The following is a 20,987-nucleotide window of genomic DNA, read 5'->3' on the forward strand; positions in this document are numbered from 1 at the left end:
ATGTTATACATATATATATATATGTAAATTAATAAAAAAATGAATACAAGATTTGTTTAATTTGAACCTATGTTCAATGCTTAACCTATTATTGCCTCAAACCAAATTGTTACAATTATGCGAATATTTTTTATTTAAAACATTCTGATTTATTAATATGTAAAAACTTTCAAAATGGTTTGCTGTGGTTCCATGGAAGTGGAAGATCGAAGAATAAAGAAACCTTATTTGGGAGGATGGAAGCACAAATTTACCCAAACAGAGTATTTAAATGCCGAATCGCAAACAGACCCACCAAAAAAGCCAGATATAGAAAAGTGCAGCAAAGAAGTGCAATATATTTCTTGGTCAGATGTATGTACGCAAACACCATGCGATCATCCAACACAAATGTGGCGGTACACATGGTTTTCTTGTATTTAGATTAAAAAAGATCCTTGCAATTTTAGTATTACGGATCATTTGTCCACCTACGAATTTTGTTTTGTTAATCGTAAATTGCTTTTATCATTCTTCTTCATTAATTTATATTTTTTTTTTTTTCGTTTAGATCAGATTGTTTTATATCGAGTGAATCGGACAAATATATAACATCAAAACCCTATGAAACATACGAAGAAATGATGAAACGATTGGATTACGACGGAAAGGCACGAATTATCCAAAGGAACTATAGAGTATACAAATTACTGAAGTATATCAAAGAATACGCGAGGCAATATCGAGAGTTGGTCAAAGGCTGTAAGTTGTACGAAGCAGAAAAGATAATGTTATACAGGTATGTAACATCTAAAACATATAAAATGCATTCAATTGCTCGAAAGTGTATTTGTTCGATTCACGTTTCAGGAAGAGGCATCAACAGGAGATCCTTCGAAGAATCAATCCCAAAACTCGGCTAGATTTCGATTTGCTATATGATTTGGTCGAAAAATGGAGACGCGATCACCTCGAATGTGCGAAGCTACGTTTCTTTAGACCCGCGAGATGCGCAGAAAATTGTAGAACCTTGGAGAAAACCATAGAAATGTTGAACGTAATCGACGAGAAAAGACAGGCGTTGAGAAAAAGCTACAGGAAGCAGAAACTCGTGAAATTTGTTACGGTGAATTGTAAGCCTATTTTGTGGAATGGTTACAAGAACAAGCTATTGAAAATGGACACGATGCGAAACCAGAAGGCAAGGGAATTGAAGATGATTTACGATTCGTTAATGAATTATAATGTCACTCGCGGGGAACGTATAGAGATGCTCACGATGCTGAAGAAATCATTGGCGATGCACAACTGCGTGTCTGCGTTTCATCTGATACGATTATTGGACGAGGAGCTGACCTACTTGGCAAGAGAGATGAAAGGCATGTCGCTGGGCTACTTCCGGGAAAGGATAGTTTGTAAGAAAAAACATAATATAGGAGATTTTGGCTTGGACGCTGCAAGTTGGCAGAAGAATTGCTAATAAAACTTCTTCCTTTCTTCTCTTTGACGATGTAGACAGTTACTTGAAGTTTTTACGGACATCACACTCGTGCTGTTGCGCGAACAACGATAGAGACTTTTGTAAGAACGTAGACGATGAAAAATTGCGAGAACCGATTGAACCTATGACGAAATTATGTCACAGTTGTTTGAAATTGCTTCCTATTCGTCGATTCACTACTCACGGAAGGATGAAAAGGCTATCTACTTGCGTTGGTACTGATTGATCTAGTTTGGCATTTTTATCGAAATATTCAAATGAAACAACGTGTCTTAAATCTTCTTTTACTGGTTTAAGGGTGTACTTGGCTGCGTGAACGAAATATCAGACATGTGAACTACGATCCTTGCGTATTTCTATTAGACTGTGTGCGCCGCGAGGAAATAAAAAGAAGATCGCCCTCGGCCATTGCGTTTATGATGCAAAAGCAGGACATGTACCATTTGGTGAACAATATTTGGCATGGCCAGTCGGTCGTTAGCGAAAACAGAGATCTGTTTCTATTGCGAATCGTTCGATACGACGTGAACGAGGAATGGTCACCGTGGAATTGCATGCTTTTGACCGAGGAGGAGGCTGACGTTCATTGCAGGATCAAGAATCTCGCGGACGTATATTCGAAGCCACTTATCGAGAAGATCCTGTTGTTTCATCAGTTGGCGAAAAACCAATTTAAGTACGTACGCATACAGTTTCGAGAGTAAAATAACGTATTGATTGAATTCATTGCAGGCATCTGAGACAGTTCGAGAAGGAGTTTCGAGAAAAGTTTCATAAAGTTGAGGACAAAGCGATATACAAACCAGCGATCAAAGTGGATGATTACCTCTTCACGTGATGCATCTTGCCTTGCATAATTTTCTATTTACTTATTCGTAAATATTTTATTCTTTCAAATTACAATGTCACTTTCTACTTGAATGCATTCAATTCGTTCTTACAAAGAATAATTACCTCTTTCTTTTTGTACAAGATTGACGATCTTCATTTAAATTTCATTTGTTGCATTTGGCGCAAGAACGCGATCAATAGGATTTTTGGCATATGAGATATATAAAATCGGAAAATAATGGAGTAGAAAGTGCTTTTGACCAATCGACCAAGCAAGTTGCCATTGGCAACGCTGGATTTAAGGCTTTGACCTTTCAGGTGGTGCAGAAGTCTCTTATATGGATTGCGGCGCATTAAAAGCACCGTTCTTTCCTTTCTGTCTGACAGTTTCCGGAACTGGTTTCTCGTTTCTTTTCCTGTGATACGATGTCGTTTCGATAAATCTAATAGCACGCGTTATTTCAAGGCACGCCGTTGCTACTGCCGTCGTTTCGCCTCTTGGTCGTTAGTGTACGCGTCGCAACACTTTGCGTCGTTGGCCAATTTATTGCTGAACGGGACGAACGACGATAAATTTCTCGGCGACGACGACAAATCACGACAAAACGAACGATGAATAATCTCGAGATCAGATGCATCTGATAAATAGTTAGTGAATAGATGGTAAATTTATACGTATAAAACAAGGAGAACGAAGTAAGTAAATTAGAACGTTGTGTAATAACCTTTACGATTACATCAATATCAGTTCGGTTGAAAAGAAGCTTCAGTTCTTTATGAATTGCACGCATTCGCTTTAAAATTTTTCAAAATTCGCACGTCACGAGTTAGTCAAATACGTTTCTGTAATGCGTCTATATGCAATGAAGCTAATTTAAAAAATTGATTACTGATTTATCATACGTTGATTTTAATGGGAAGTATCGTTTGTTACACACGCGCTCTGAGATAATTGCAGCGTGTTGCAATTACATTTGCGAATCGATTTCTCCATTTTTCGATTGGTATTACCAGTGGAACCCGGACTTTAATTATCATTTCTGCTACTTATTTGTATTCGCTTCGTTTATTTTCGCCTTTTGTTGCTACCAATTTTTTCCATCAGTGTTGAAATAATCGAGATATTCAATAATATTTCCACGATATTTATGTTTTTTTAATATTTTTCCTAAACTTATAAAGTGTGTTCATCGTTCGATTTGGCTCATTAATATTGTTTCATTGTCGATGCGGGACTCTTTTAAAATTTCAACGAAATTTCAGCGCTCGTTTCTGAGTACTGGAATATTATTTTAGAATTATTTATATTTGATTTCGAGAAGGAAAAAGGAACGTTAATCCCGATAGAGGGATGAAAAACCATCCACTCGGGGATCGAGGGCGGGCGTGCTCGCAGCTAGACGAGGCGGTTACATTGGCGATTCCCTTTTTGCATTTCTTCACCACTTTGGTCGATTTACTGGAATATTTTTGCGTTCGTGTCGTATCTTAGCAACCCTTGTTTTCGTTTTTTCGTTAAATAATTCATAACGCAGGCGAGCGCGTTGCTTCTCTTGAAAAATTTTGAAAAATCGTGCGCAATAATTCACGGGAAGTTTTCCTCTGGTGGTCTCACAATCTTGAAATACTTTCAGACGTTTCTGCTTGGCTCGAAATTTTCACACGGAGAGAAGTTAACGTTTTCCAGACATTTTCTTGAAATAGATACAAGTCGGGAAGACGACGAAAATAAATGAATTTGCAACGAACAAGCAAGTCGACAAAGAGTACATTGTAATTCGGTATTTTGATAAATTGGAGAAAAGATGAGAAAGAAGGAACAAAATTCGGGAGACAAAAAAAATAATCGGAAGAAGATGTTTACTAGCATTTGCTTGACTGCTGCGATTCATGCATTTTTGACTTCGTCGTCTTCTCGCAGAATCATGAATGTTTCGTGTGCAAATGTAGTCAGCTGCTGGCGATCCAATTAAACAGAAATTAAATTTCTGTGTTCAGTCGGCCACGAACGTTTAATAAGCAAAATGTAAACACTTAGCTCACGGGGCAGGTGAGCCAGTTTACACGTGCAAAATGAATTCTTCGCGTTATTCCACGTTTTACGAATGCTAATTAAATTACAGCTCGTCCAATCGAAAATCTATATCGCGTTACAATCACATGTACGTAGAATTGAATCAACTTTCAAATTAAATTTGTTCTTTTTCTTGAACGTCATTTCATTTCAGGATTTTCAAAAGATTCCGCGAGTGAAATGAAAAGGAGACGAAAAAGTAGAATAAGGACTGATAGAGAAACGATCTAACACTTTGTAATGGCTCAGTTAAAATTTTGTTGGACGAAATAAGGAGAGCAAAAAAAAAAAAAAAAAAAAAAAAAAAAAAAAAAACTAGAAATAAACTACGCGTATGCATGTGTGTTTTTCTTGTTTGAAAGAGTGAATTACACGTGATGCATTTAATGTATCGACCGTGCAACGCGCGCTGGTGCACAAGTTTTACGGTTCTCCGCATTCTCGTCCGTGCATTTCCTTGCACACCGGAATAATTATATATTCCATCAGCCATAAAATCTTGAAGGATGCATTCCTCTCTTTCTCGCGGACGCTAAAACTCTAGCCGACTTTCGACAGGATAGTAAAAGAAATTAAGTATCATCTTACGTTTATAATTTGAAAAACCGTCAAAGCATTATACATTGAAATATCCTCCTTTATTTTTCTTTATTCGTGAGAAAGAAAAAAATTAAATTTTTCTCCTCAAGTAATTTTCATACTCAAAAATATAAAATATATTCAATGAATGGAAATTTGTTCTTTTAGTATTTATTTCTTCAATCTAAGAGCTTAAATTTTTATAAATAAATCATCGGTTTAATTATGGTTTTAATTGACCAATCGCGCGTAATATATTGACGAACCTCGCGAGTTACATACGTTTGCGCTTTCGTCGACGGTTTTCTAATCGATCAACTTATTCGCAGTGAAATTTACGTTGGCAATACACTTATTTATGATCGAATTTGTGCCAGTACATATTCGTTCACGGTGAAATTTATGCTACACTAAGCGATCACCGATAACAACCGCATTTATGGCTAAATTTATGACGCGATACACGCCATGCGTCGATGATTGACGCTGTAATATTTACGCCGTTTGCTTGGCGCAATTACCATAGTTACCTAGGTTTGCACGCTTATGATTTTTTTATCGGGCCATTACAGGCCGAAAACTAACAGGCAAGAAAGCACATCCGACCACGATGTTCAAAACTTGCTAATGGCTTGGAAGCTATTCTTGCCACGGAATATTATCCTTTCATTCCTTAATGGGAAACAAGGTTTTTCATTCCTTTCAAAAAATTAAATACAAATGAAACAACCGTGCTGCTTGAAGCATGCTTACCATTTCTTTGACGAAGACGTTGTCACAACGAAGCTGTACAACTTGAAAATTGTACCATTTGCTCGCAACTCTGTCAAATTTTTTCACAGCATTAATTAAATTTTGTACATAGCCGTCGATCGAAAGCAATAAAGTTAGGATGTTTAAACTGGCTTTAATAGGGCGCCCGATCGTGTTTATAGTACTTTATGGGGCTGCCAGGTTCACCAGAGAGCTGTTTGCGCTTCGTGATTTCTAATGTCACACCGGTGCATTTACATTACGCTACAGGCCTGCTAATGGCACGTGGTTATGTTTACAATGCGCCACGTGGCCTCTAATGTCACTGTTCGTTGTTTACGCAGCATCACATGACCTTTGGTTTGCCATGCACTTGTAACCGACAATTCCGAATTGCATTTGCTAAATTATGGATTTCGTGTATCCTATTCGTAAATCCTACGATTAGGCTCAGTTACAGCAACCGAAATTGGAGTACACGTCGCTGCGACTTAAAGATGAAGATCTTTCAATCATGAATTTTATGATTGAACCGATATCTTTACTGTTACTCTTTTCAGATAACAATGATTCCACGTTGAAGAAAAGAGGACAAAATGAAGAAATCAAGAATCTCTTGACATTCCTGGGATCAGTGGAAAACTTCTAGGAAAAGCGAGACAAAGATACTCGTACTATTTTATAATAATTGATCTCGTATCTTTTTCTAGGTAACAATGGTTTCACTTATCACTCGTCAAAGAACACAACAAGAGATAGGATCCTTCGCCAAAGTTCTCAGTCTCTAGCTCTAAAATTGAGAAGAAGCTTACAAACGGTGATTATTCCGAGGAGACGAGGATCGAGGAATGTAAAAGCTAGACGATAGTTATCGTGCAAAACAAGGGCGGAGGTAAGAAGACACGCGGTTCGCGAAAACAACTTGGACGATTATCTAAATCTGCGTAGTCAATTTCGAGTCGCTTCTCCTGTCGTGGTGTCCGACAACGCTCGTTTGGCGAATTGTAAAAGAGCGGGCGATGCAATCCTCTGGGTGATTTCTTTAAACCTTGGCATAGTAATTTCCTTTATTGCCCGCATTACCATTATCCCGAGGCTAGCTTTCAGCCGCCGGTTATCTTTTTCCCCTCCGTAGTTAGTCCAATGAACCGTGTCGCTGTATCACCGATGACAACCAACCAAAGTTCAAATGGAGACCCCAGAGGCTGAAGCAGGATCACACTTGGTGGGTTGGAGGAACAAACTCACTGGAGCCATTTATCGAAATGCGTGCACGCAGACTGGCAAAAACAATCGCGAAAACGACCAAAAAGCACAGACGAATTTCACGATCGACAAGTTTACGAATACGGAGCGTGACGTTGGAGTGCAGACGTGTTCCAACGTTGACGGAGTCGTACAGAGTTTTAGAAACTTCAAGAAACAGAGACTCAAGGAGACCTCGAACGAGAGGGAATCAAGAGTCGAGGATCCTTCGGATGGGAAGATTCTAGAGAGCGTCGTAAAGATACAGAGGTTTTACAGGTGAAGTAACAAATGACGAAAGTTACGATAGCTATTCGGATAACGGAGGAATGGAGAGGTTTTTTCCCCCCATACTCTTGGTGACTAGAGTTGAGACAGACGAGCACGACGCTTTTATTAATTAATCGTCCTGGCATCGGTTACGAGGAGAGAGTTAAAACTCGATGTTACGCAATTTGTCCGCGTTGCATAAGTAGGTCAAAGGGAAACTGGCACAGGGGCACAGAATTTCTCTGTTCCGAAACTTTCTCGCGCGACCTACGACAATTTAACGTGATACGAGAGAAATTTTAAACCTCTCCAATCCCCTTCTATTATTGCTTCGATCAATTTGCATCGGTTTTACGATACTACCTTCGAAGTACCACTTTGGCACTTGGCGCGCTTAGCGCCAACAGCCCTACAGCCCTCGATCCACGAACTTTGCCCAAACCGTCTGGCTCCCCAAAATCCTTTGGATTCTCCCGAATCGAACCTGTCCACGAAGAACACATCCTCGTATACACCGGGCCGGTGTATCGCAACTTCGTGGCGTAAACTCCCGGCGACGAACAAAATCTCCTGAGGAACACCTGTTCAAACGTCTATTGGACGTTGCCCGCAGAGCTCACCGCGGCCGGCAAACCACGATCTCGTCGGGCGGCGTTTCAGCCTGTGCTAAGAACACGAACCGGCAGCAAATACAGCCAGCGCCTGTAGCGAGATCCTATCGCAGCCGGGATTTCGTGATACTAAACCGCACGTCGCCGAATACTCGGGCGGAGTTCGAGTTGCTGTACAATCTACTGGACCGCTGGCGTATCCACGAGACGAAGAGTGCGAGCGAACAGTTGTTCCGGTCGTCGAGGATCGCGTTGTGCAGTCTAATCTTGTCGAAAGAAGTCGAGCTGCTGCGAGCCATCGATTCCACGAAAACCACCGTCAAATACGCGATTAAGGAGAAATCGTACAGGAGATTCTTGGACGAGTTATGCAAGCCTGTCATCTGGCGAAATGATCGTCGCGGGGAGTCGACCGTTGTGATCACGCCGCTTGTACAACGCGCTAGATCCTTCAGGGACACGTTCGAGCAGTTGTCGAGGGTAGACACGACGGCGAAGGAACGAATTGACACGTTGTCCAAATTGAGGGAAGACGTCGAGCCTCATACGTGCAGGGAATCCGACGAACTGATACGTTTGTTGAACCAGGAGATAGATCTGCTGGCTTGCAACGTGGAGGGGAGTAAGTTGAATTGGCTGAGGAGTGGACTGAGGATGGCATTTTTGAGGCTGGCAAGGGTGTCCTTGAGTAACCTCGAGCGGGAGAATTCCAGGATGGTCCAGAGTGGATTCCGGTCTGGTTGTAAAACCATCTGCAGGAGCTGCGGCAGGCTATTGCCCGTCGAGAAATTTCCACGCGAGGAACGCTTCCGTTCATCTTCGTGCAATTACTGTCTCTACGTGAGAGCTCGAGCGGCGCCTCGGCTCGTCTACGAGCCCTATCGAGCGCTTCTTCGCGACGTCAGACGTCGCGAGGCTAGAGCCCGTTGCTACACGAGCCCGGCGTTTGTCATCGACGCGAAAATCGTTTACCATCTGGTGAACGACATTTGGCACGGGAAATCGGCCGTCTCTGACAACGATAACCTGGAGGAGTTGAGACTCGCGAGATTTCGAAACGGCGAGGAGTGGTCACCGTGGAATTGTCTCTTGTTAACTGCGACGGAAGCCTCGTTTCATCGAAAGATACTCGACCCCGATAAGTTTTACGGCCCGATGATACTACAAAAGTTCCGCACGAAGAATCTTCAGGCGAAACTTCGCTTCGAGCCTGTGGCTGAATTCAAGACCCATCGCCGGGATAAACAGCGCTGTTAAACACCGCTGTTTTGTTATTCTTCATCGCGGGGTTCCAAACCAAATCATCAACTAAAGTTAATTGGTGAGTTGTGGATACGGTTCCTTCGACTTGAAATAAAAAAATAACGGAACGGAGAAAGGAAAGTTTAATACCATTTGATAAGAGCGCTAAACGAGTACTTTGTTTGTAGCGTGTGAAGTATCTTGGATACAATGAAGTATTTTGAAGTATTTTAAATACGATTTAAATAATAATTTCTGGCTTTAAGTAAAACAACTGTTGCACGTAATTTTGTTGGACGAATAATCAAGATACAATCATTTCAAAAGCATTAGATTTTGAATTACGAGAGAGCTTAAAGTTGAAATTGCGTTTGACGCGCGACGGTTCTTGCTTTGAACGAGCTTTCTCTCGCGCGTTTCTTTTTCAACAATCCTGCAATCTGTCTCTGTAATTTCGTTCTTCGCGCGCGGAAAGTCCTAAATATCTTCCGTACATTAAGCGGTCGTCCAGCTTTATGGAGGGGAAGTAAAAGAAAATGTACACGTATCGTTAAAGTTAAAAAAAAAAAAGAAAAAAAGGAAACATAATAAAGTGCAACGAAATAGTCGCCTGGCGCAAGTATGCCAACTTTTATTTCGCGGTGAACAGCGTCGTTCCGTGGTTTACATTTAAAACCCGCGTCCACGCGAGTGTTTTCCATTTGAGATTTCAATTTGCAGTCCCAGCAGAGCGGGATTTCCTGCTGATTTCAATCTTTCAACAAAAACGTTCAAGATTGGTTTAGATTAGAATTAATCGAAACGGAAGATACGAAACGTCGTCCTTATTCCTTTTACGACGACTGGCCTCCCGATATTAATAAGAAACGCTATGTCGCACACAGTTTGTCCAATGAATATATTCACTGAGGAAGCCTTTTGAACCGTGCACGAACGTCTAACGAAATTAGCCGTTGCTCATCGTTGGTCAAACAGTCGCTAAGCCAATGGGTGACATAAATTTCAGATGCATTGTCGTGCCGGCTCGCGTCAAAGTGACCGAATTGACTGCAGTTCTATGGTTGATACCACGCTTACGCAACAATTCCCGAATATTCTGATAATTATCCATCTGCTGCATTAATCTAGTTATTTCTACGATCGTTTGTCAATCGCTCGTCCGAGAAGTTGATCGCGCACGACGATTAAATACCGATTGTTCGTTGCTCCAAGGTTGGAGTGTTATTTGTAAATAACGTCGAATGTAATTGAAATTCGAAGTTACTTCGGGCGGAAGCATTTGCAGTAATTTGTGCGACAACAGGTAACAACGGGAACGTTATAGCGAGTCGGTCGTAGATAATGTCGCCGCGTCTACTGTAGGCGCGCGGTTAAGTAGTTTACGACCGCGTGTGGTCAGACACCCAGTTTAATGTAAGACGATTATACGCTCAACGCGATATGCGCGCGTTAGATATATGAGACGAGAGACTACGTCAAACTCGGACCGCACACACGGCTCACGTAGAATCATAATCGTGTGTTTGGCGCGTTCCGCCGCCGGAGAAAAAGAAAAAAAAAAAAAAAAGACAAAGAAGGAGCGACGATCGAGGAACAACGCAATGTTCTACGAATTTCCATTAAACGTCCTTTTCAACGTTGTTGAAACTGTTTGAGAACTCGCGGGAACAACTGGAAACGCTCTGGAGCGATCTGCAGCAATGTTGCAAACTACGAAATTACTTCCTGTCACTTTGCAACGATGCTCGTGAAAGTTTTAGCCCCGTGCTCGTGAAAGTGGAGGCGACGTTATAACGTCGGCCATCCCTCCCATTTTTCCTTCGGATCAACGTTCTCGTCTTTGAACGAATTAATCGTACGCGTGGATTCCAACGGGACCGGATGCCATCGCGCAGACATCGTAGCTCCCATTCGCGTTGCGAATGCATAAACAAGCAGCCAGTTCCTTCACGGCTGAAGCGTGGAGCCGGCCACGAATCGTTCGGCGAAGAATCGCCCAGGCGAATTGAGTTGCCAGAACTTCCCTTCCCCTTCGCCGGCGAACTTTTCGATTATTCGAAATTATGGCAGCTCTCCGGAGAAGCGGAGTGGTATTTTCCACGATTTGCCCTTCCCCCTCCTCCATCGAAAGCGTATTCCATCGTGTTCGCCGGAAGAATTGGAAGATATTGTCATCGATTTTCTACAAATAATAATATTATTCGTCGAACGAATGGGGGAGGAAACTGGGCGCCGAGCGAGTCTATTGCGATAAAATGGCGGCATTTTAAAAGAGCCGAGAAACTGAATTATCGACACTCGGCGGGGGCGACTAATTACGCGAAGTCGAGACGGGCGGAGAGAGCCGGGACGAAGTCATTTTGCAATTACCAAACGCAAACTTCAGTCTGTTCGCGATTTAATCAGCCGGCCTGGCACAGTTCCGATTCTCGGATCTAATCGAATCGTTAACTTTTATCGTTACTTTCATTGTTTCTTCGTTTCCAGCGCGGAAACGACGGTCTAAGTGAGAGAGGGGAGGGGGCGCCGAGGGTAATCCGTAATTTTGATCGACTCGATCGCGATCGACGCGCACGAAGGCAACGAGGAGGTGTACGTTCAGTCGATAAATCGTCTAATTTGCAATAACAATCTAGGTTTAACGTATAACGAGACGCGTTTAACGACGAGATACACGACACCGATAGATTAAAGCTTTCAATTAATTAGCCATCGAATGGAAAACGATTAATCATCTCTCTCGGATAGCGGCTAGTGAAAGGAAATTAATAAACCGAAATTGGGTTGCGGTAACGATTAATTTTAATCCTTTTTTCCTACCTCCCCCCTCCCGCCCCTCCCTCTATCCCTATACCTCTTTATTCCGATTGGAAGTCTCGGTCCTCGTTCTGCCAATAACGCGACAAATCGATACGTAGCTACACACGCGGATTCGATTACACGTGGCCAAGTCACGAGCAAATTTTCAACATTTTCTGCCAGTAACCGTACGTCGATAGCTTTCGCCGTCGATTAATCACTTCTTTCAATTAAACAACCGACGAAAGTTAATAAACCGAAAAATGGCCCCTGTTACAGTCATCAATTTGAATTTGTCAGTGGACCGCCGACCGTTTAACATTCGATCGCCAGGTAACTGTGCAAGTCGATCGACTCCGATGTCCGCTCGATTATTACGTCTGGCAAATAAATTGAAATAAATTAACCGGCACCACCGCGTGCCCGGCGATTGTTGTTTCCCTGTTTCGCGTGCAAGTAACTTGATTACTCGCGATTTAATTGTCGACGATAGAACGGTCATCGTGGGCTGTAATTTTCATAATAACACCGGCCCGGTGTAATGATGATCGTTATTAGAATGATACGGTCGACGATCGTTAATTTCTAAATTGTTGGAGCGCAATTCGAAGGATTTTGTAGTTCAAATGGGCTACCCGCGATCGTTTTCTCCTCGGAGGAGGAAAATTCGATGAAGATTTCGATCAAATTTTTCTGACTGGCGGTCGGCTTTCTCTCGTGCCATCAGCCCCGCAAATTTCAAACCGTTTACAATACCGTTTTTCGATACACAGCTTAATGACTTTTATAACCGTGGAACAAAACGATTGGAAAATCAACGCCGGTATTAAAAGGTTTGCGTGGTCGTGTTAATAGACTGAGGTAATGACAGTTCGTTTCGACGAGTTAGTTTCGCCCGCTGATCGTACGCATTCGATTTTAACGATTAATTTGTTTGCCCGACGGAACACCTGTGCCATCGGACGCTTCATCGGACGTTGGCCGTTGATGGAAGGCTCGCACGTTATTTGACGACGAATTGGACAGAATTAATAGAATTGCTTCCCTGATAGTACGGGTTAACCTCTTGACGCTCAGATTTTTCACGAATATTTTTCTTTTACATAAATTTATGTTTTAAGAATATTGTTCATACATTTTTTGCATTTTTGGCGATGTACAAGTCTTTTTAACGAAACAGATGGGAAAGAGTGAAAGGTAGAATGTAACTCGAACAGTAGAATTTATCTTAAAGATAAAAAAAAACAATTAGAAATATATAAATTTCAAAGTGAAAGATATCATAGCTACGATACATAAACATCGACAGGCAGTGCAAGCAAACCACGTAGCAGTAACCGTATCTGCTACGCCAGTTGCAAAATTGGCATTTAGGCGAGAAAAAAAAAAAAAATGACAACGAAAAATTTAACAGCAAGATATTTCTGAAATGATTCGCTCGTTGTCAACAGGGAAACAACCCGGAAAATGCACAAACGCAGAGAATCCGCCGCAAGAGGCAATTCCCCTCCCCCGATCGCGATGCAGTTTAATCATTTGCCGGGAGCTGCGTGATCGCGAGAGAACGGATCACAGGCGAACGATACCAGGCATCAGCATGCTTGAAATGCGAAGCATTAATCGAATCGGCGCGGCGACAGCTTCCAACGCCATCAGCGAGAGATTTCGCAGCGCGGTGCAGTCGCGGTCACGATGCCGCCGCGATAAGTATGGAAATTGATATGAAATCGGCGGCGTAGAGAAAGGCGGCGCGCTTGCACGCAGGTAACGTGCACACGCGCGAGCGAAAGGGTTGTCGGTTTGCAAGCCGACAGGAAAACACCAAGGGTGGGAGGGAGGGAGGGAGGAGAGAGGAGGGTCAGACCGGGAGTGATTCATAACACGGGCGTCGCATAAATTGCGGGTGATATGTTGGCGCGCAATTAGGGTTTGCTAAATCGGCATTACTAATTAGATTTGGTGTACCGAGCTTGGCTGGCCGACCGAGCCGCCGCCTCCTCCTCGTCCTCCGTGTAATTGATTCGAGTTTCAAACTAATCTATACTCCCGGTCGCCTCTCGATGGTGATCGATAATCGTTCGCGACTGTTGCAGGCTTGCAGGAGACCGTCGCGTACCTCGTCGTCGTCGTCGTCGCCGTGCCGGCTGGTGTAAGAGCTCTCAGGGGGAATCAGCGTCGAAAAATCACGTGAAATGGGAACGTCGTGGAATCAACGTAAGCCCTGTCCGCGGAGTCTAAGGATGGTTCGTGGCTCTGCCGCGAGGTAGGAAAAGTGCGGATGTTCTCGCTGCTAAAGACTGCTTTTCGTTGAAAGCCCAGGTTTTTAGCGGTGGAACCGGCTAAGTCTGTGAAAATGACAGGTCCCTGTTTCTCTTTGGAATTATCAGGATCTTATGCGAAAACATCTTTTCTAAATAATTTCGAAATATCTGTCGAAGATTCACTGAATTTCGTTTCCAGCCTGATCTTCAAGTGTCCTGCTTAAATCTCTTGTCGAGCAGCGCCGATCCGTTAAATACATCATGCTATTAATAAGCGAACAGTTGTTTATCAAAACATCTCGCTCGATTCACCCTTCTCGATAAACGTTCGATAGCACAGAAATCCCACGACACCGATCTACCCAGAAATTCATCCTCGCGGCGCAAAAGGCTCGGTTTACTGAATATTTGATGGCGGTCGATTACCGTGTATCGTTACGCGAGACTATCATCGATTAATTTTGCAGCTAACTAAGAGGATAGCTGTGAAGTGTCTGCTGCTTCTGACGACAGCGCTGTCGGACCTCGTGGGACCAAGGAAACCCCGGTGCTTTGTCAAATCTCGATTTCAAGAGGGGTTAAACCGCACCCTTCGTTACGTTTCCTCTCGTCGACTCGCACGAGCAGGGTGGAGATACGTTCGTGATACGTTTAACGTCCCTTCTTCATGCGAGAACATCTCGATGAGGCATGGAAACAACGTTCAACGCGAATTAAATCAACTTGCAATCTGGCAGAGAAGGGCAGGAACGGTTGGCTGCATTGCAATTGCAAAGTCGATTCATCACTCACGAATATACACACCGCCGCGGAACAATAAACCGGGTATCGCGTAGATCTCGAGACGTAAATAATTTTGACGCTCATTTCCCTGCTTAATAAATAGCTTTTCTGGATTGTTCGTTGTTCATTAAACACCCCGCGTCCGTTTTTGCACCTTCGTAGCTTCGGGCTGTAATTAGCTCTTCTTGAGGAACGCTTTATCAAACCATTAACCTTCCTCATCGTGGAGGAAAATTAATTTTCGCGATATCGCATCCTCCTTACGAATTTCCCGCGCTTTCCTCGTCGAGATGAATTGACAAGAATAAATCAATCCGTCGGGCAATCGATCACCTGTCACTTGGCCTTGTAAAATTGAAACGTCGCGAATTCAACAACTTTCAGCGTCCGACTGTTTATACATACAAAATCGAGAACAAAAATTTTTCAGAAGAATATTTCTTATTGTTAAATAAAGTATAAAAACGTGAAAATAAACTTGACTTGATCTGATTCTTTATAGTTTTAGGAAACTGAAGCTATTTTTTAACTTTTAACTTTCTTCCTGGCTGAAAAAATTAAAAAACGTAGAATCAATTTTGCACCAGAATTTTTTCATAGTCAGATTTACAAGCTTCATCATACCTTAATATTTTGTCCATAAATCATTTGCTTAGATAATAGCTCTAATACGTCTTGGCATACTTTCAAACAGTCTTGAGCAGAAATCAGATGGCATTTGATTCCACTGTTTTATAACACGAACATGTAGTTCCATTACTGAGCTAGGAGATTTGTATGCGTGAATTTTTTTTTCAATATACCCCATAGATTTTCGATGGGGTTTAGATTGGGGCTTCGTGCAGGTCAATCTAAGATCGAAAATGGTTGAATAGTCAGCTAATTAGTTACACTTTTCGCTGTATGTTTCGGGTCCGGATCATGTTGAAAAACGATTTCTTCTAGCGAAGGGCATATCTTGCATACAATTTGGCAAATGTTCTTTATACATACATTGATTCATAATCCCCGAAAGTTTGTGCAATGGGCCAACACCATCTCCCGTTCTACACCCCCACAATATATATGTGCATATGCGTATATATGAATCTATGTTTATTAATTTTTTTCAATCAGGAAGAAACCTAGTTTTAAAAGTTACAAAAATAGCTTCAGTTTTCTAAAACTATAAAAGAATCAGATCAGTCAAGTTTATTTTCATGTTTTTATACTTTGTTTAACAATAAAAAATATTTTTCTCAATTTTGCACCCCACTGTAGGTGACAGTATATTTTGCGAACTTGCGCACAGTAATTAACGGCAACGTCGCTGATCTAACCGGTGGCCATCGAGAGCCACTGGGCGTTGTTCGACTCGTGTCGTCCTTTATCGTGCCCGGAGATCGCTGCGAGCGTTCGAAACGCGGGACAGGAGACAAAGAACCGGCTGGAGACGGTTTAAAAATGCCGGTCGTTACCGGTACAAGGCGAGCCAGCCTTGTAAACAGATTATACGTACGAAACTGTTGATAATTTATGTGGCTGGAGACCGAGCAGACCGTGTCCCGCAGCCGGAGAGACGCGGGATAAAAATTGTTCTCCGGGGCAATCGCCGGGCAGGAAAGTTTCCCCGCGGCTTCTTTGCTTCCCCGGTATGCATTACCGGTGGGGCGAAAACTTCTCGACCGTCGTCGCTGGCCGACACATCGCGATGCGCTATCGCGAAATTATTAAGCGTTTCGGCGAAACTTCGGCCGGATATTACACGGAAAGGCGGCTGAACTCTCTCGCGGAGCGTGGCGAAATCTCATCGAAATTCTCGCGTTCACGCGTTTTCCTGTTTACCAGAATCAGCGCCAACGCGAGGTATTTTTGCTGAAAACGCGCTTTAAATCTTTCTTTCTTTCTTCTTCTTCTTCTTTTTTTTTTTCCCCCCCGGCAGTTTCAAACCCTTGCGCTGGCAACTGGTTCGCGGACCGTAACGAGTGACCGAACCGCGGTACAATAATTCGTCGTTTTCTTCTTCTTTTGAACTCGTCGGTATTATATCACTTGATAGAAATGATTATGAAGTAATAAATCATCATTTGTTTCGCCTGGGTTACACTTAAATATACTTAAAGCTGAGGAAATGTTGCAATTTTGGGACAAAAAGTCGCGTGGCACGTGATTCGAGCGCAAGAGGTTAACCACTTGCGGACCATAACGAGTGACCGAACCGCGGTACAATAATTCGTCGTTTTCTTCTTCTTTTGAACTCGTCGGTATGGCATCACTGGATAGAAATGATTATGAAGTAATAAATCATCATTTATTTTGCCTGGGTTACACTTAAATATACTTAAAGTTGAGGAAATGTTGCAATTTGGGGAAAAAAATTGCGTGGTACGCGATTCCCGCGCAAGAGGTTAAACGGAGCGTGCGGTAAATTCAAAGAGTTTTCTCCATCCTTGTGTATATTTTAAATAAATAATATTTACTCTCGCTGTAAAGTTTCACCTGGTGAATGCACTTTTCATTCGGATGGTAGATCACCTCGATCCTTTAACTCTTTAATCCGTACGAATTCGATGTGTTGACAGACATTGAAGCAGACGAGGTGTTGCCGTTATCGTAATAATATATCAATTTCGAGGGCTGAAGAACGCACGAGAAGCTGTCGTTGTCGTTTAACGTGATTACAGCCGGAGGATTGTAAACGTCAAACGATACAAAGCGTTTCTTTTTGGGGATGCGTCCGGTGCATCGCGATGCACGCGTTCTGTATATCCGCGAGCATATGCGACCCGATCACAGGCCATGCGAATACGCCGGAGGGATTTTCGATAATAGCCGAATTTATGTTGCTGCGAACAGACATCCCTCGTTTATAGGCTGGACTTTTAGAGTCCCGCTTGAAAAATGATCGAAACGCGATTTCCCGGCCGGATCCGACTCAACGTCATGGAGATTGTATAAATAAATTGTAACCAAATGCTGCATTACATTACATTAAATCGCGTTATAACGGTGGGCCCCGTTCACGAAATAACAAGAATAAATAGCTATTTGTTACGTTGCTTCGAATCGAACGGAGAGGAACAGCGATGCGTACGCGAGGTAATTTCAAGAAATGACTGAAGTATCGTTCTGTATCGAAGCACGAGTCACGACGAGTAAAACAGAGAGAAGCCCTTTGAGGAGCCCTTCGGATCTCTTCCTCTAAACAAATTCACGGAAAGCGACGGGCGACGAACAAAAGCGATCATCCTCGCGGCGAGGCGAAGTACGGTAATAAGCGATCGGATCGAACGCACGACACTCGACGACTTAAAGCGGACGGTTCGCCGATGAAAAGAGGAGAAGGAGAGAGTATCTATCCGATAAAGTCGTGCGGCGCGGCCGAGCAAGAGGCGAAGGCGGGTAATGAACGGTAAATTTCAAAGTGAAACGTAATGAAATATTGGAAAAATTTAGAAGCACTTGTCTGACGATGAAAATAGAGGTCGACGATAGCGATCGCAGTTTGAAAGCGATCTCGACTACGGGGCTACGGAGTCTTTCAGCCTTCAGTCGGAAGGGGAAATGGCGAAAGAGAGAAAGAACGGAGACAAGATCTGTTTCAGAAGGGAAGATCTCGATGAGGCGTGCTCGTAATTACGACCCGTGTTTGAGCGACTGACAGGTGCTTGACGAGCAGAGCCAATAAAACCTTCGAGGGCCTCTATCCTCGCTGAACGACGTTGCGGGTTACGGATTCTTTTCCCGACCTTTTTATCCTCGTCTTCTCTTCCCCTCCGGTCTTTCGACCGTTCAAGATAGATCCTCTCGTGCGGCGCGACGTACAGAGGGCAAATGGACCGGCTGAGAGTTATTAAAAAGTCGGCTACGCCGAAGGTTACCGGTGGAAGATCGATCAAACTTCACATGGTAATACGCGATGTTTTATCAACCGTGAGATACGTTACTGAGGGAAGGTTTTCTTCTTCTTTTCTTTCTCTCGCGCGGCAAAAAAGTGGGATGGTACTTTGACTTTTCATCGGGTTATCGTAGAATTCTCGGGAGCTTCTTTTTTTACGTCGATTCGTCGTCGTAGGATTTTATCGAAGGATTAATATTTTACCCCCCCCCCCCCTTCGTACGATCAAGCGTACGGGGAATATACTTTTCTAGAAAAGACGGTAAAGCGAGGCTCATTGGTTTCTACGAAAACTGTGGGGGAATAAAAAGCAGTTTCCTTCCCCCGAGGACGTCTCAGCGTAATCACGAACGCGTTCGCGCGGAATGACGATCAGTTGAAGTCCTCGGAGTGCCAATAAAGAAACACGATTTGCGACGACTCCGCGGGCAGGAGAGACTCTCCTGAGAATTTCCTGCCGCTTCGTTCGCCTCGGGATGATCCATTTCTACCACCCTCGACCTCGACAGAGTTTATCGACAGAGTTTCAAAGAGTTTTTGAAAAAGATCGCAATTTTTCGAGGCATGCGTAAGACGCCTCGAGCGTCCACCGACGTGTTGCGAAACATTATTTACGTGACGAACGCTCATCCATCGGCAAGCCGATTTATCATCTTGGTGGCTCAGCCGAACCAATGAGTATGCGGCAAGTCGAGCTAACTCGATAAATATTTAACGCGTTAATATCGTTCCTTTCTCCCAAGTGGTACTTGTTCCTCAATCGCGGGAAGATGAATTTCTTGGAAATTCTTTCGACAAGCGCGGCGAGTAATATATACAGAGCGCTGTTCTTTTAGCGACTGTACAGAGCTGTTGCACGTGTGTCAAGACGGAACTCTATCTCGTGAACGCGCAATAGCTAATTGTTATCGTAGGCCTGATTAATCGACCAAGGAGCTATTCTGAAGTCCTGCGTCTGACTAAGTCAGGTCTATACTACTTAGAGTCGAAGCGCGTGCTGGCGGCAACAAGGCCATTAGTACGCATCTTGCAGCTGTCTGGGCAAGTACCGTCTGTTACTACTGTCTATTACTCCCTTGTCTATTACTCCCTTGTTGATACAATCGAGATTTACTAGTTCAAACACTCGATCGTGCGTCAGTTCGATGCAAGTCAATTCGTTTCAGTTTTTCTTCTTCCATAGCCAACTCTACTTTCAACAATTCCAATGATTCTCGAGCTTTTTTCTTGCGCGAACGCAAGATCTACGAATCGGACGAACCGTCGTAGGAATACGAGATCACGAAAGTTGGGAAGAATAAAAAATGAGGAGGCTATGACTCCACTGAGACTATTTCCAATTCCAAATCTGCCACTGAATTCTCGTTCCTCGTCGAGGATTTCTCATTTCTGAGAATGGTAGCCAGATTATCCTACCGAACGATCGGTCAGACACATCATCATCCGCGGCTCCTTTGTCTCCAGAGGATGATTCTCTCCCAATAGGAATTAGACAACGGTGTCTTGCTGCGGAATGCCTCGTTGCCGTGGTAGTAAAGAAGACTTCCAGGTTGACGTGCCAGGGGAAAAGGAACGAAGAAAAAAGAGCTGTCACCGTCTCTCCCAGCCAACGTCGAAGAGCGTAATTATAATCCTTTTCTACTTTTGCTGGCTGCACGTTCCTTTGCCGTCATAAGAATCGATTATTCTTTTAACAGTATTTTTCGGGTCCCATCGAAATCGATACAGATTTCTCCGACGTTGTTTTCACCGACAATGTTTGGTCGATTGCAGATTTGCTCGACAGTGACTTTGCTCGACAACAGTTTTTATCGACAATGATATTGACCGACAACGACATTAAACAATTGCATATAGCCACAGACGTTGCCTCAATTTGCGTTCGGCTATGGTCCTTGTTGCTACTAGTATATCGAATAGAGTTATAATCATTCTTATTGTTAATGAAAATAGTTAATTATACAAAAGTGTCTCGGCCATATCCAGAAAATGATGGTTCTGTTATTGCAGAATATATTATAAACTAAAAATAAAATATAACTAAACTTAACCATGATATGTAATAATGTATATATATAATAATAATACATAATAATGTAAGTAATAACAAATATCATAATAATGTCATCAGTCAGTATCATTATCATATATTAATATTGTCGTCGGCTAAAACTGTTGTCGG

The 20,987-nt window shown here is 42.9% G+C and overlaps 2 protein-coding genes across 2 annotated transcripts; both read left to right on the forward strand.

The window, feature by feature from the left end:
• Positions 1–174: 174 nt before the first annotated feature.
• Positions 175–2,318, forward strand: LOC122529245 (IQ and ubiquitin-like domain-containing protein). Its single transcript, XM_043655141.1, has 6 exons — positions 175–398; positions 551–778; positions 850–1,394; positions 1,495–1,695; positions 1,778–2,156; positions 2,213–2,318. The coding sequence occupies exons 1-6, from the start codon at positions 175–177 to the stop codon at positions 2,316–2,318; spliced, it is 1,683 nt and encodes a 560-aa protein (XP_043511076.1).
• Positions 2,319–6,906: 4,588 nt separating this feature from the next.
• LOC122529271 (IQ and ubiquitin-like domain-containing protein) lies at positions 6,907–9,100 on the forward strand. Its single transcript, XM_043655217.1, has 2 exons — positions 6,907–7,241; positions 7,846–9,100. Exons 1-2 carry the CDS (start codon positions 6,907–6,909, stop codon positions 9,098–9,100), a joined length of 1,590 nt encoding a protein of 529 aa, XP_043511152.1.
• Positions 9,101–20,987: the final 11,887 nt, after the last annotated feature.

Source organism: Frieseomelitta varia, unplaced genomic scaffold (assembly GCF_011392965.1).
Source record: "Frieseomelitta varia isolate USP_RPSP 00005682 unplaced genomic scaffold, Fvar_1.2 scaffold_281, whole genome shotgun sequence".
Classification (NCBI taxonomy): domain Eukaryota; kingdom Metazoa; phylum Arthropoda; class Insecta; order Hymenoptera; family Apidae; genus Frieseomelitta; species Frieseomelitta varia.

What these genes read in the sequence shown, in the direction of transcription:
- LOC122529271 (XM_043655217.1), top strand. Translation starts at nt 6,907, where the DNA reads ATGGAGACCCCAGAGGCTGAAGCAGGATCACACTTGGTGGGTTGGAGG. An exon ending in AAGATACAGAGGTTTTACAG is followed by an intron (nt 7,242 to 7,845) that starts GTGAAGTAACAA and finishes CGTTGCCCGCAG; the next exon opens with AGCTCACCGCGGCCGGCAAA.
- LOC122529245 (XM_043655141.1), top strand. Translation starts at nt 175, where the DNA reads ATGGTTTGCTGTGGTTCCATGGAAGTGGAAGATCGAAGAATAAAGAAA. An exon ending in CTTCCGGGAAAGGATAGTTT is followed by an intron (nt 1,395 to 1,494) that starts GTAAGAAAAAAC and finishes TTGACGATGTAG; the next exon opens with ACAGTTACTTGAAGTTTTTA. An exon ending in AAGGCTATCTACTTGCGTTG is followed by an intron (nt 1,696 to 1,777) that starts GTACTGATTGAT and finishes TACTGGTTTAAG; the next exon opens with GGTGTACTTGGCTGCGTGAA.